Raw genomic sequence first — 16,659 nt, forward strand, 5'->3', positions numbered from 1 at the left:
TTTAAAAAAAGGAAGATTAAATGTTTGGTTACACTTTGTATCTCGTTGCTCTGATGCCTGTGTGAAGGTGATCTAGGATCAGCTTACCCTCCTCACCTCCTAGCCTTTACCAACAGTGGGGAAAACCCCAAAACTGACCCCAGACCAGCCACTAAGGGGCAGCGAGTGGATGGACAGCTCTGACTGAGCGAGAGCTTTAAAATAACAACAACAACAACAACAACAACAACCGTTTAGCTTGTTAGCCCTGTTATGACAACACAGACAGACAGTGTTCCCTTCACGTGTCTCTGAACAGCCATTTACATGGCGAGATGCTACTATGCTATGCTGTCCTCCACCACCTGTGGACATGGAGACAAGATGGCCGCTTCTCCCCAGGGGGCACCATCGCCATATGTGAGATATTGTCATCAGGGACTGGTGGTGTGGAGAGAGTTTTGAGTTAGTTACATTTGAGAGGGAGTGTCTCGTGCTACAGTCTCACAGAGCAATATATATATATATATATATATATATATATATATATATATATATATAGAGCTACCTAGCTATTCATCATATATAGCTTTAATATCAGGAGCTGGGGTCATGAGTGTGTAGTTAGCGTTAGTTAGTTGCAATAGGGAGTGACTACATGTCAATTGCCACTAGGAGTACAGATCCCTGGAGATAGATACAGTATTGAAAATTGAAATAGAGCTAGCTGTTAATCATATCGCTACAATATCAGGGCTAATCACCCAGCGTGGGGTAGCTACGCTAAGTCTACAGTGCTATCTGTAGCTAAAGGCTACAGTGATTACAGCCAGGTATGCTGTAAAGTGGCTTTGCTACAGCGTAACAGGTATACAGTGGCAAGCGCTACAGTAGAACTGGGCTACAGGATCCAATCAATGTATTTGTATTAGTGATACATATAACATCTACTACTACAGTTCAAGGGAGGCAGGTGGAAAATCGGAGGATGGGCTCATTGTGATGCATGGAACGGAATAATACCATTCCTGACTCCGTTCCATGCATCACAATGAGCCCATCCTCCGATTTCAACTTCCACTAGCCTCCCCTGCTACAGTAACTGTCGTAGCCCTATATGTGACTGGGCCTGAGTCTTAAACCATGGTGGGCAATGACAGTGCCCCCTGGTGGATAGAAGCCATCTCACACCATTAAAGAGAACAGTCCAACAACCACAGAGTTATGCTTGCAGACATTGAAGTCCGGATGGCCTGGATCAGGGGTGACAGATACACAGAGCTGGCAGCAGGGGACAGTAGCAGGACGGACCAGCGTGTGAGCAGTTGAAGAAGAAGAAGTAGCTTTGTGAAGAGTAGTAGTAGTAGTAGTAGTAGTAGTAGTAGTAGTAGTAGTAGTAGTAGTAGTAGTAGTAGTAGTAGTAGTAGTAGTAGTAGAGTAGTAGTAGTAGCAGTAGTTAGTAGGGGAACTTATCCTTGCACAGTTCATCTCTGGTAGATTTCATAGGGGCATGTATCTTACATCTAAGAAAAACATAGTTCAATGTGTATCTTGCAATCCTATATATTTTTTTCAATTATTACTTTTTTATTTTTTTATTATCCAAAAACAAAATATAGATCCTCTTTTTTTTTCTCAATATAATCCTGCTCTTTTTTTTTTTTTTAATTAGTTGCATATAACATAAATCTTTTTAGTTTCTTCTTGATTTTGTTCATTTTTTTGTTTCAATTCCTAGCCCTCTTCTTTGTGGGGTGAAGGGGTGTAGGTTTGTGGGGGTGAGGGGTGTGGATTTGGGGGTGTTTTTTTTTGGGCTTGCAGAAGTAGACTCATGCAGAATAGTCATGCTGGTAGACAAATTAATAAAAATGCATTTCCAAATTGTTCACGTTTTTTTTTCTTTTTTCTTTTTTTTTCTTTTCTTCCCCGGAATAGTTTTTCAAAGTCCACCCTTTTCTGCTGTAGTCTTGCACAACGGAGACACCTCTCTGTTCCTCTGTGGAGGTGCAGTGCTCTCTGTCTTCACAACGTTCCTCCATGGTCCTCGCAGTAGAGGAGAGAGAGACCCTTCGTCAATGGATCCATCCTCTCTCAGCAAGCAGTCATACATCTCAGACAGTTGGAAATGTCGGTTACCGCGGTTACCCAATTTGAAAAATAGTCTCTTTTTGATGATGTCACTCTACTGTTTGGTGGAAAAGTCTCTCTGGTCTCTCTCTCTCTCTCTCCTTCCGTAATCTGTTTATTCTCTACTTTCTTTCTTCAGGTTTTTTCGTTCATGCCATGCAGTTTGCTACGGAGGAGGAGCAATGCTGAGATGCAGAGGGGGGTGAAGGTACAGTGGGAGAGAAAGAGAGAAAGAAAGAGAGAGAGAGAGAGAGCGAGGGCAATACATGTCCCAGTTTTCCAGCGCTGTATTTCCTTTCCTGTTGAGGACATGCAGCCAGAGTCTCTCTCTTGTGGTACGTTCATCTTGCCTTTCCAGTACACACACACACACACACACACACACACACACACACACACACACACACACACACACACACACACACACACACACACACACACAGGGAGTCTTTGGATCCATATTCTTCACTGTTGTCGATGGACGGATTAAGTCCTAGTGTCAGAGTTGTCAAGTCCTAGGTAGTCAGTTGATTCATCAGTCATTGACAATGTTATACAAGTGTGTATGTGTGTGTGTGTGTGGTTGCATGTGTGTATGTGTGTGCATGTGTGTATGTGTGTGCATGCGTGGTAGTGTGTGTGTGTGTGTGTGTGTGTGTGTGTGTGCATGGTTGTGTGTGTGAAATGAGCAGTGGAAAATCGGATATGTGGTATCTCTCTACCTACCTGCTCTGCTATTGGAACTGCTATCGTAGTTCAGCAAAGTGGCCTCTAGGGAGAGCCATACAGTGTTTGACTGACAGGTCAGGAGAGCAGGAGAGCTCCATTAGAGAGCTGGACAGCTGGACATCGAGGCTGTCCCTAGAGTAGCTGGGTGGTAGCTCAGTAGACCTTAGCTTTGCATAGAGTTTGGCTTAACGAGGCCTCCACATCCCTTTGTTGTGTCCACACTGGTTTAGCAGAGCTGCAGTTGTTTTGAAGTACCACTGACAGTGGTTTGGGGTTGGGGTTGGGGTGGGGGGTTGGGGGAGTTGAAATCAGCAGGGATATGGTATCTGGGAGCTGATAAGATGCTCTTTGTCTACAGGAGACGTTCCAGGGAGGTGAAGAGAGACAGGGTTGGGAAGGCTACCCGTCATGCTCTATTGTGGACTGGCTGGCCCTTTGGGTCTATTCCATAGGGGAAATCAGTTGTATTCTATATGTGTGTTTGTGTGTTGTGTGTGTGTGTGTGTGTGTGTGTGTGTGTAGTCGGTCCGTCTCTCATGCTAGTCATGTGGTTTTCCATCAGTCCATTGGAGTGGGCGCTTCAGGTATGGAGCGATGAACGAAAATCTCTTTTTCCTCCGGTCTCTCTATTGCTCCTCATCATTCCAACAGTTCTCTCTCTCTCCTTTTCTCCCTCTCCCTCTCCCTCTCTCTCTCTCTCTGTCTAGGTATCCCTTCGTCCTACAGTGAATCCAGTAGGGAGCTCTGGATGAAGTGTTTCCTAAGGGTTTCCTCTTCGGGAGAGAAAGGGGGAAGTTTAGAAACTCAACACTGGAAGAGAAGCAAGAGAACAAGAGGAAGATTTAGTAGAAATACCAGCAAATACACCAGCAATTACACCAGCAAATGAATTCTACGTACATAAAAAAAACACCACAACAACAACAACAACAGCCAGGTTTGATGAACAACAACATGAACCAGGAAGTTAGTTGACTTCAACCTTGCAAATTGGAAAGGGGATTCTAATATTTTAATACTGTCAATTGTAAAAGCCAACGATAGATGAAATGTGTGTGTGAAGGGATGGATGCGTGAAGAGAAGACGATTCCTCGGTGGAAATCATCAAATTGCTCAACACACAAGAAAGCAAACCAAAAACCTTGTTTTACGCAAAAGCTCACCTTGCATGCACACGCAAAATACGAAAAGGCAGAAAAGCTTGTAAGTATCAAACACACATATACACGCGCACACATACAAACACGCACACTCACGCACGCACACGGGCACGCACACACACACTTACACACACACACACACACACACACACACTAATACGATTGCAGTTGGAGGTTTCATTCCTCGAGGGTTGCTTAGTCCACCTCTTTACATTACATTGTTAAGTTATTATGGAATAGGAAGAGATTCCAGCAGATATATACGACTTGAAGGAATTGATTTAGAGGTTTTATACCCTAAAACGACCGCAACCCGCCAGGACTGTGTTGTCTACATACAGACCAAGATCTGAGAGCGAGAGCGCCCCTCAGTTGGTGTGTCTGACACATACAGTAGGGCTCTGGGGTGAGGTTTCCCTTAGACACAGATCCTGGATCAGCTCTCCCCCCAACGTCATAACCATAAAACCATTAGAGGGGGGAAATGCAAATCTGACCTGAGACCAGCGTCTAGGGGGAAAAGACAGCCCACTGTACTTCACAACAAAGGCAACATGACGAAGGGAACTTATGTGACGCAAAAACGGAGCGAAGCACATAACACAAAACACACACGCACGCAACACAAAACACTGTCTCACACACACACACACACTCACATACACACACACACACACACACACACACACACATACCGTGAAACACAGCACAGGGAAGCGCACAGCACACGGAAACACAGAAACACGGAACACACATTCTTACACTGAGAAGCAGGATGCTTCTTGCCTTTTGTCATTTTTGTTTATGTTCTTTCTTCCACAAACTGTCCTCCATCTCATGGCTCTTCATTGGATGACAATCCTCATTCTAAACAACCAATCAACAGTTCCTACTCCCCCCCCACGCCCCCCCCCCCCCTCCCAAAAAAAAGAAAAAAAAGTAACATCTGTGATCTGTCAGTCTTTCTCTTGTTTTTTTTTGTGTTACTCGTTCTGTCCATTCCTATCATCCGTAGAAGACGTTTTACGGTCCATTTTTTAGAGGGAAGATCGACATTTAAAGTTTTTGGTGATGATTTCAGTTCCCCATGTGGGTATTGTGACAGAAGCAGAAGACAGAGCAGTTGTTCTCAGTCAAAACGCAAACAGAGTAGAGGAGGGAGAGAGAGAGATGAGAAGGAGAGATGGAACGTGTGTGGAATGTGTATATCTGTGTGTGTGTGTGTGTATGTGTGTGTGTGTGTGTGTGTCCGTGTGTGTGTGTGTGTGTGTGTCCATGTGTGTGTGTGTGTGTGTGTGTGTGTGTGTCCATGTGTGTGTGTGTGTGTGCTGGGGTGAATAAAACATGATTGAATCACAGAAAAAAAACAAGTACAGTACATTCATGATGGAGGAACACACACGCCAGACACACAGGTCTGTCCACAGACAGGAGAGGAACCCCGTTTCTAACGGTCTCTCCGTTGACGCTCTGAGACACGTCATTCTGGAAGCACTGATAAACACCAACATAAAGAGATACCTGAGTCGTGAATGGAGGGGTCGATGAAGGAGGGGGAAAGGAGACAGAAGACTGAAAGGTATAGTCAAGAACATTGCACAACATTAGTATTGGGTTGGGGGTGGATATATAGAATATCCTCCATTGTGATCTCACAGTTACAGAGGGTTTGCGAGGGCCTCTCTTTCTCCCCGAACTGTGCACACGTACAATACACTCCTCCCCCTAGTGGCTTTAAAAGGAATGGGCTGGTGCAAGCAACATGAAGGGGTCTTTCTTTCTCCAGCTATGCTTGAACCGTTCCAATGCTTTTAAATGCACAAGGAGAGGTGCAGAATTCACAAATCATGAGAACACAACTTCAACCTTTGTGATTGCACCTCTGGACAAGTAAGTAATGGGACTGGACAGGACAAGATGGGTTGATACATGAAGAGAGAGGAAGAAGGAGAGAGAGAGAGAGAGAGAGAGAGGGGGGGGGGGGGGGGGGGAGCGGAAGGAGTGAGCAGAAAAGAGGGTCAAGGTGGGGTGGCCCTTTGGCCGATGTGTTCGTTTGGAGAAAGGGGGGAGGTGAATTTCTTTCTTTCTTTTTTAAGGGCTAATGTTCAGATTGATGGGAGAAGGAAGAAGTGGATTTTTCTTTTTCTTTCTTTTTTTTTTTAAAGTTAATTCACAGTTACTGCTTCTTTTTGCATATATCTGATGAGCACTGGGCTCTCAGAATAGTTCTCTGTGAAAAGAAAAGAAAAACGAAATAAAAAAACCCATACGGTAATATTATCATCTCTAGTAGACTAATAATAGTCTAAAACCACAGAGCAGCTACACAAGACCACTATTTACCCCTCCCTATCCTTAAAAAATAAACTTTCCCAACCACCCCTCCCAATTACAGTACCAATGGTCTCTCCCACCCAATAGCATCTTAGCATGCATAATGTCTAGCCCCGCTCTTCTCACACGAAAAACACTGAGAAGGCAGGCCTCTATCAGCATGCCGACAGTGCAGATGTATGTGTATAAAAACATATACACATTCATATACACATTTAAAGATATATATATAATCATAAATATATACACATTCATTAAGCCTAAGATAAAATCAGATGTCATATCAAAATCATACCCCTTTAGATTATAGACATATCAATTCCTTATTGCTTGCAATGGAAACCCCATGCAGATCAGAAAGAACTCTACAGCTGTACATGGACATCAGCGGAGGCTGTAAGAGGTAGAAGAATCAGAGGACGGGCTCCTTGTAAAGCATGGAATGGAATAAGGAATATACATAGCTGTGAGCAGCTCATTTCATCCCATGCATTACAATGAATCCGTCCTCCGATTTCTACCTCCACCATCCTCCACTGAATGTGACCCATAACTGGTCTAAAGAAGTCCTATTCACAAACACCCAGGACAAGAACAAGGGAGGGGGCGATGGGGGGGGGGGGGGGAGTGGAGGGATGAAGGGAAGAGAGAAAATGAGAAAAGAGAGAAAGAGAAGTGTGGTAGTAGACTGTTGTCTGTGTGCGGTGCAGGCAAGGCTGAGGTGATTCGAAAGGTGAATTGAGATTCAATTCATGAATTCCCCCCCAAATTTATGACATTTTACGATTTTCAATTCATGAAGTGAATTTCGATTCGTCTACTGATTCATCTGAATCAGAATCGAATTGACCCCCCCTACCCTGAGTACAAGTCAACCCCCCCCACCTCCTCTCACCAAACCTCAAGCCCCACACACAAACAGTATGAAGGTTATAGTATTGGATTCTCTCTCACACTACTATTTGATATGTATAAGTGCAGATATGGAGATAATGTCACAAAAGCTTCACACTCTAATACAAAACCTCTTCGCAGGGCATTTGATCCTGTGAAAGATATGTTTTTCAATTGAAACAGTCCTGAGCTTCTTTTTTTTTCTCTTGCTAAGATTACTGAGTGAGGTTGTTGCCCTTCGCTGCCTTATCTTGCTATAATATAGAGAGCATCATCTACTGTATCTAATGCTACCTAAAGAGAATATCCTCTATGAGGCTAATGCTAACTAGCCAGAGAGAATGTGCCTTCTATAAGGCTAATGCTAACTACCTAGCTCATCTTTATCCGTTGTATCCACAGGGAGTATGAATGTGAAAGATGGGGCAAGAGATGGAAGGGTAACAAAATATATATTTTTAAAACGGACAGATTTCAAGGAACAGTGCCACTGGGTAAAACCAGTGAGAATAAATAATTATAATTTTCTATGTCAATAAAATCCTTCAGTAAATCTGACAAAGGAGATAATATCGGAAAATGCAAAAATAAACAATTCTGTGAGAATCAACAAATTAAACGAAAATATAAAATTCTTCAGAATGACAACAACAAAATAAATCAACACTGTGTCACATAAAGCAATCGTCTGACATCATCTCTACATCTTCACCATCCTCTAGGTTTCACCGAATAATTCGAAAATAAATGAATCGGATAAAACAGAAAAAATAATATATTTTGATCTCTCTTCCTGATCTCAACACTGACAGGAGGGATGAGGCACACTCACCCTCCTCCAACCAACCTTCCTTTTCTCTCTCACACATGGCTAACACCACACATGGCATACACCACACATGGCTAACACCACACATGGCATACACCACACATGGCTAACACCACACATGGCATACACCACACATGGCATACACCACACATGGCATACACCACACATGGCTAACACCACACATGGCTAACACCACACATGGCATACACCACACATGGCTAACACCACACATGGCTAACACCACACATGGCTAACACCACACATGGCTAACACCACACATGGCTAACACCACACATGGCATACACCACACATGGCTAACACCACACATGGCATACACCACACATGGCTAACACCACACATGGCATACACCACACATGGCTAACACCACACATGGCATACACCACACATGGCTAACACCACACATGGCTAACACCACACAGGGCATACACCACACATGGCTAACACCACACATGGCATACACCACACATGGCTAACACCACACATGGCTAACACCACACATGGCATACACCACACATGGCTAACACCACACATGGCTAACACCACACATGGCATACACCACACATGGCTAACACCACACATGGCATACACCACACATGGCTAACACCACACATGGCTAACACCACACATGGCTAACACCACAGAGGTATTTATCAGGGGAGCCTGATGAAGACACCAGCCTCCACTGATCTTTATAAATGTTGTTCTTATAATTCTGTGTGTCACACATTATTCAGTCCCCTACAGATGGTGTATAGATGTTCAACTGACTATAAACAAACGGGTTAACTAACTAATCACTCATTCTCACCCACCTAACCCTAACCCTGATCATAACCCTTACCCCCAAACCCAGCAAATTGTTGCATATCAACAGAGTTGCGTGTAATAGTACAGTATGAGCAAATGTTTCAACCATTTATAGGGGACTATCCTCATAAAATGGTGGCCGGATTTGTTTACAACACCAAGAAAACACCAAGCAAGCAAGAAAGAAAAGGAGCAGTTGGTTTTTCATACTAGCATTGGCACACCTTGCATCTTATCGGGCCCAGGTCGATGCATGTCTGAGCAGACCAGGGGAGGCTGGTGGAAGTAGAAACAGGAGGACAGGAGGCTCATTGTGATGCATGGAATGGAACGAGGAATAGTATCAAGCATTCCATGCCATGCATTACAATGAGCCCGTCCTCCGATGTCTCCCTCCACCAGCCTCCCCTGGAGCACACATATCTACACATCTCATGTGTGGCACAGATAAACAAGTACAGCAAATCTCCATAGAAATACTTATACATAAATACAAATATAAAATATAATATCTACATTGCATATTTCTATATATGTATGTTGCCTTTTTTGTCATCATTTTGTCTTTTTTTTTTTTTCTTTCTCTTCTTCTACCAAGCGCTGTCAGTCCAGCATCCGTTGGCCGTGTTGCCCTCTATGTGTGAGGAGGGGCGATGGTCAGCAGCAGAGACAGGGAGAGGGGGTAGGGGAAGGGTACAGTGGGGCGGGTCAAAACAAGAACAAAAAAGAGAAAAGCAAAAAAAGAACTAAAAATATTTGCTAGGCTGGAGTCACTGTCACCGAGGGGTGAAGGTGATATGTTAGAACAGTGAAGAAGGAGGAGGAAGAGGAAGAGGAGGAGGAAGATGAAGATTGATGATGATGAGGATGAACAGACAACCCCTCTTTTAGCCACTTCTGAGTAAGTAAAGTCACGTCCGCTGTTCGCTCTGGTAGACTGAGGGTGACACGGGCGTCATCTGATATGTTGTACAGGCTTCTGAGGAGCGATACTTTAGAAAAAGGAGAAGAAGCTACGTTTCATGCACCTGCGTACGAGAGCGCAGGGGAGGCGGAGTTATGGAGAAAGGAGAAAGGTCCACGGTGAGGAATACTGATCCTTGATTGGATGGCTTGTCCTCTTTCCTACTCCCTGATTGGGGAGATCAGGAATGAAAGTCCCTCTCCCCTACTAATGTGAAATGTACCCCCCTCAACCCAACCCCCCGCCCCCTCCACGCCCCAGAGAAAGCAGACAGAACACCCCACCCGCCCGCCCGCCCCACCACCCTGTGTTCTGACGCGTAATCCCCAAGACTGTTACAAAAATAGTTTTGTCATTATTATTCTATTATTCCATCTCTCTGGTTTTCAGATGTCATTTGGGTATGTCTTCTTCAAAGCGTTGATAGGCGCGAGCTAGCTAGCCAAAGCCTCTGCAGAGTCTGTGTATTGCACAATAGCCCCAGGAGGTGTGTCCCTCCCCTCTCTCCGTAGGTTAACATGGCACTGATCATACCCATAATGATAATGATAATAACAGCAGTCGTGAAAGAGCTCTGGAATTCTCTCTCTCTCTACCTCTCTCTCTCTCTCTCCCTGTTATTGTAAAGCCATACATTGCTATGGGATTCTAAATATCATGTTAGGTTCTACGAATGTGTGTGTGTGTGTGTGTGATACAGTCTATGTTCACCCACAGAAACACAGTCCAGTGAACCAAGTCCTAAGGGAGATCTACTACCAGCCAGTACATGGCTTTCCCCATGCGTGCAGGGGTCTATTTCTTTTGGTTTGCGCCATTATTCTTTTTTTCTTCTAAATCGAAATATTAATTACTTAAGAGTTTTATTAACAATTTCTTTTTGTTTGTTCTCATTTTCATTATTATTATTATTTTTTGTTTCCCTAAGCAATGGCATGCATTTTAAATATGTGTTTCTGTGTGTGTATGTGTGTGTGTGTAATTCAGAAGGTGTGTGTGAGTGTGTTTTGCTTTTGAGGCTTGATGAAGGGTATCAGTATAGTCTCTTTTATTAGGAGATCTTCATAGGATCTCGCACACACGCGCACGCGCGCACACACGCACACACACACGCACACACGCACACACGGACACACACGCACACACGCACACACGCACACACGCACACACGCACACACACACACACACACACACACACACACGTAACACAGGGAACACCTACTACTAAATTAGTTATCATTCTAAATCACTAACCTATGCTCTGTGTGTGTGTGTGTGTGTGTGCGCGTGTGCATGTGCTTGTGTGTGTGTGAATGATGTGTGTACTAACTGTTTCCCTAGGCATATCAGAGCTGTACATTAACAGTAAATACCTCTTAAGATCTGCTACGGCTTGTGAACCCTATTGCACGGTGCAGGTGGTGAAAGTGCATTAAGTCATACAGGATACTTTGCTGTTCTCCCTCACATCTCTCCCTCCCTCACTTCCAGTGGTCACACTCTATATGAAACCTATGTTATTAAGGGTTAAAGAAGCCTTTATCAGCCCTAATAAGGCTTATGTACTGTACACAAACGCTTTGAGAAATCATCTACAAGCCAACATCACAACCTTTACAGTATATATATATATATATATATATATATATATATATATATATATATATACACACACATATATATATATAGTGTGGCATAAGCTTATGAATGATCTATGAAACCTCTATGTCAGCCTTATGAAGGGTCATAAAGGCTTCATTATGCGTTGATGATATGTACAAGCCCAAAAGTGTGTTTGTCTGAATGCCACTATTTGCGGCCAAAGTACCGGCGAAAGTACATTTCGTTGTCTCAGTACTCTGCAATGACAATAAAGTCGAATGTAATCTAGTCTTAATCTATTGAAGTGGGTCCCTTCACTGTTCTCCTGGCTAAAGGACGCCCCCTGCTGTCCAAAAGGCAGACTCTCTCTTCATTATCATTATCATCAGGCGGTGTGTCAGTCTTGTTGTACGTTACAGTGGTGTTGGTATGTCTCTTTCTCTTTCCTGATGTTCCTTGACTTCCTCTTTTGACTTTGTTTTCATCTCAAGTTCCTACTTCCTGGTTCCAGTTCTGCTGCTACAAGATGGAGGGGATGGGGGAGTGGCAGCGTCGCAGGCCGGGAGGCTCGAAGGGTTCGAAGGTGGAGTTGATGATGGGGGTGAGGCGCATGGGAGCCCCCGTCATGCCCGAGATGTTATTGAGGCTGCGTGACTTCTCATAACCCGTGGCTAAAGAGACAGAGCATCAATATTACGTTTATTAAAACGTATGATTATGGTAAAATTAAAAAATATATATATGATGAACAAACAAAAAACACAGGGGTTGGAATGGTTTAGAGTGGAGGGTAGGGAGTAGTTTGGGGGGGGGGAGGAGGTTTTAGAGTGGAAGAGGTTTTAAATGGTATGATGATGCAGGAGGAGAGATAATAGTGAATAAAATGCCATGGTGTTAATGTTATTCAATGGTTGTTGTGTTTATGGATGAATTTGTTAGAACATGGATATTGTTTTAATGAAAAAGAAAGATGATGTGTTACATGGGGGTAATGTGGGGGTATAAATAGCCAGAAAGACCGATTGTTACAAATATATATATATATATAAAGGGGATAAAGAACAAATAATAAATAAATAAATAATAATAATCATACCAAACCAAATAAACAGCCAAAACCAAATCAGACAAACAGACAGGTAAAGGGGACAGACGGACGGACGGACAGACAGACAGACAGAGAGACAGACAGGACAAAACAGAAAAATGAGTTATGAAAATATGTCATCATAAAAACCTGGAAACAACATCAGTACAACATGGTGTTGTCAGCCTCAGCGCCAGATCAGCATACACAATGGTGGTGTGTGTGTGTGTGTGTGTCGGGGGGGGGGGGGGGGGGGGGGGGGCGTAGCCGGTGCTGATTGGGTAAAGCAGCTAGTGTTGAGATCCGCCCAGTTTTAGCTCCCTCTGTGACATCATCACGTGATGAGCGACCCTGTCTGAGACCTTAAGACTGTTAGCATTAGCGTTAGCGTTAGCTCCCCCGGGGTAAGGCCTAGCGTGTTACGCTTTAGCTCAGTGGGCTAACGCAGTCTTGTAGGCACACAGACGCACCCGGGTTCAACGAACCCGCGGCAGGTCACACATACACCAAGAGAGGGAATAATGACACTTGTCTCTCAGAGAAAAGGAAAGGAGGAGTTAGAGAGATAGATGGAGAGAGAGAGAGAGCTGGAGAGAGAGAGAGAGCTGGAGAGAGAGAGAGAGAGAGGGGGAGAGAGAGAGAGAGAAAGCAACAGAGAGAGAGACAGAGAGAGAAAGAGAGAGAGAGAGACAGGAGGGGGGGGGGGGTTAGGGGGCTCAGCATCCAGGTGTTTTAGCCAGTCTCCTACAGAGCAGTATAAACCTCCACGACAGTGTCCACACAGATACGGCAACAGAAGAGGTCCATACAGACAGTCAAAGCTAGAATATCAGCACCAACCCCCCCAGAAAACAACTGTCTGGTCTGGGTTGGGCCTGGGGAAGTCGTCAGGGGTTTGGGAGATCATAAACAGATGATATGCTGAACATAAAAGACACAATACAACTGAGATTATGCGACAACAATATTGTCATTGTTTTAGATGTGGTTTGTGGGTTGTGGGTTAGTGTGTGTGTGTGTGTTTGTGTGTGTGTGTGTGTGTGTGTGTGTGGGGGATGGTTGGTCTATATTGTGTAAAATAACCCTGACAGCTTCACCAGGTCCAACAGAACCAGAGTTGGACAGCCTTCCTCTCCACCTTCACACCTGCTGCGTCCCTTCTCCTCCTCCTCCTCCTCCTCCTCCTCCTCCTCCTCCTCCTCCTCCTCCACTTCTCTCCTGTCAATCACACTCTAGTCCAGCCCCCCTCATCTCTGCCTCCTCAGGATCGCCATGGTAATATGCCATTGATCGTTTTAGTATGTGTTTTAAAAAATATATATGTTGATTGATGTTGTAAATGTATATGAGTTTCTGATTATCTCATAAAGTCAATAAATCCATCTGTGTGGGCCCGTCTGAGCATCAGAGAACAGAGGAACCGGGACCATAATAACCCCGAATCAATAACCAGCTGAACTTGAGGCAAATGTGTCACATTTATGTACTGTGTTCTATACACTATCAGGTAAGAGAAGAGAGAGAGAGAGGAAGGAGAGAGAGAGGGAAGGAGGGAGGAGGGAAAGAGGGATGAGAGAGTGGGGGAAGAGAGAGAGAGGGATGAGAGAGTGGGAGAAGAGAGAGAGAAATGAGAGAGAGAGGGAGGAGAGAGAGTGATGAGAGAGTGGGGGAAGAGAGAGAGAAATGAGAGAGAGAGGGAGGAGAGAGAGAGAGATGAGAGAGAGAGGGGGAGGAGAGAGAGAGAGAGAGAAGAGATGAGAGAGAGGGGAAGAAGAGAGGGAGGTGGGAGGAGAGAGAGAGGGAGGAGGAGATAGGAAAGTGGGAAAGAGGGAGAGAGGGCGTTGACATATTGATGCCACTTTACTTTCTAGGAGAATGTGAGGGTGTTCTGACTGTGTGTAAGGTAAGTTAACAACCTGGAAATAGACCTAATGTGACCTGGAAGCAGAATCATCAGACAGGACGTGACCTCATTAGAATGGAAGAGATGGGGCTCGTCCCAATAGTCTCAAGTGGCTTCCTCTCCTTGTCTCTTCTCCTCGAATCCTTGTCTCTGTCTGTACCGAGGTTAAAGGATTGGACAGATGAAAGGTCATTCCTGGTAGGCATCTTCTACAATGTGTGTATGTGTGTGTGTGTGTGTGTGTGTGTGTTAGATCAATCCTGCGTAGTCAGATTAGTGGAGATGAAGGAGAGGAGACAAGAAGAGGAGAAGGACGTGTGGTCCTCTGTGGCTCAGTTGGTAGAGCATGGCGCTAACAACGCTTAGGTTGTGGGTTTGTTTGTTATGACCGTATATACTGAAATGTATGCACTCACTGCAATGTAAGTCGCTTTGGATAAAAGCGTCAGCTAAAGGGCATATATTACATTGTTATGGACGGCACTTTCGACTACGAGGAGATGCATGGTTGATCCTCTGTCCTCTGAGCTCAGAGCAGCCCTCTACCCTCCTGACCCGTGGTCTATGAGGAGATGCATGGTTGATCCTCTGTCCTCTGAGCTCAGAGCAGCCCTCTACACTCCTGACCCTCTACCCTCCTGACCCACGGTCTTCCTGACCGCAGTCTCAACCCCCTGGCTCTGGTGATCGCCACAGAAAATAGATGATATATTATACAAATATTATAGAGAATATATAATATAGGGAGAATCCTAATGGGTGGAGGATGTGGGAGATGTTCCATGGTGACTATTATAAGCACTGGGCTTGTTATAAGCGCTGGGCTTGTTATAAGCACTGTCATAAGCACTGGGCTGGTTATAAGCACTGTTATAAGCACCGAGCTGGTTAGAAGCGCTGTTATAAACGCTGGGCTTGCAGCAGGAGTGAAGGAGGAGGGGAGGGCAGTCTCTTTCGAACACACACAGAAATCTGCTGCTCCCAAACAGCAGAGGAGAGGGCAAAGGTCATCCCTCTCCACACTGACACGGTTACATACAAACATGGGGGGAGGGGGGTCGGGGGGGGGGGGGGGGGGGACGACAAACATGGGTCATCACAACAAATAAAAAAATAAACAAACAACAATACATTCTGATTCCATAACGTTATCAGGTGACGTCGTCACTCCCACCCTCGCTCACAGAGAACTGGCTCCTGCCTCTGTCTGGAAACGTTCAATCCATCAATCAGGGTTTACTGTGTTAGCCAATCGCTTGGCCTTTAGGGTTAGAGTATAGCCAATAGCTGTCCTGCTAGAGTTAGTGTTAGCCAATAGCTGCCCTGCTAGAGTTAGAGTTAGCCAATAGCTGCCCCGCCCCGGCTAGAGTTAGACCTAGCCAATAGCTGACCGGCTATGGTCAGAGTTACCCAATGGGGTTCGAGTTAGTCAATTGATTGACCTATTAGGGCCTGACCGTGAGGGACCTGTACTATAGTAACTATTTATGGGGTATGCTGTGTCTGTCTGGGGGTGTCTGGGAGCTCTCCTACTAAAGCACAGCCTATAGGATCCACTCAGTCATGGGGCGCTCACGTAACACAGGAGAGAGGCATTCTGGGTAATATGAGACATATCTGGGTCACCATGTTCCTTTCGACCTGACCATTCCTCTTTGGCCCAGAGCATTTGACGAGCAGGATGTAGATGGTGTGTGTGTGTGTGCGCATTGTATCAATGTATGTGTGTCTACATAAGACGTAGAGGCTGTTTGTGTGTGTATGTGTGTGTGTTTTTGTGTGTGTGTGTGTGTGTGCGCCTGTATGTTGTATCAATGTACGTGTGTGTAGATAAGACTGTAGAGGCTGTGTTTGTGTGTGTGTGTGTGTGTGGGGGGGGGGGGTGCCTGTGTGTGTGTGTGCGTACGCCTGTGTGTGTGTCTGTGTGTACTGTATCAATGTACAGTATGTGTGTGTGTAGATAAGGCGTAGTGGCTTTGTGTGTGTGTGTGTGTGTGTGTGCGTGTGTGTGTGTGTGTGTGTGTGCATGTGTGTGTGTGTTGTATCAACGTATGTGTGTGTGTAGATTAGGTGAAGAGGCTGTGTTTGTGTGTATGTGTGTGTGCATGTGTGTGTGTGTCTTGTATCAATGTATGTGTGTGTGAAGATAAGACATAGAGGCTGTGTGTGTGTGTGTGTGTGTGTGCATGTGTGTGTGTGCATGTGTGTGTGTGTCTTATATC

General features: G+C 44.8%; 1 protein-coding gene across 4 annotated transcripts in view; it reads right to left on the reverse strand.

Moving 5' to 3' along the window:
- Positions 1–6,161: 6,161 nt before the first annotated feature.
- Positions 6,162–16,659, reverse strand: part of kcnc3a (potassium voltage-gated channel, Shaw-related subfamily, member 3a) — a gene marked incomplete at both ends in the record, with an annotated part of 70,556 nt that continues 60,058 nt past the window's right edge. For 3 of the 4 annotated variants that reach the window (XM_080522524.1, XM_080522522.1, XM_080522523.1), the window contains one exon: positions 11,967–12,118. In XM_080522524.1, coding sequence (XP_080378650.1) covers positions 11,967–12,118 — 152 coding nt within the window. Of the gene's footprint in view, positions 6,227–11,966; positions 12,119–16,659 lie in introns of those variants that run through there. The other variant, XM_080522526.1, reaches the window with a different exon arrangement.

This window comes from Nansenia antarctica (assembly GCF_963989245.1).
Source record: "Nansenia antarctica genome assembly, chromosome: 2".
NCBI classification, from domain to species: domain Eukaryota; kingdom Metazoa; phylum Chordata; class Actinopteri; order Argentiniformes; family Microstomatidae; genus Nansenia; species Nansenia antarctica.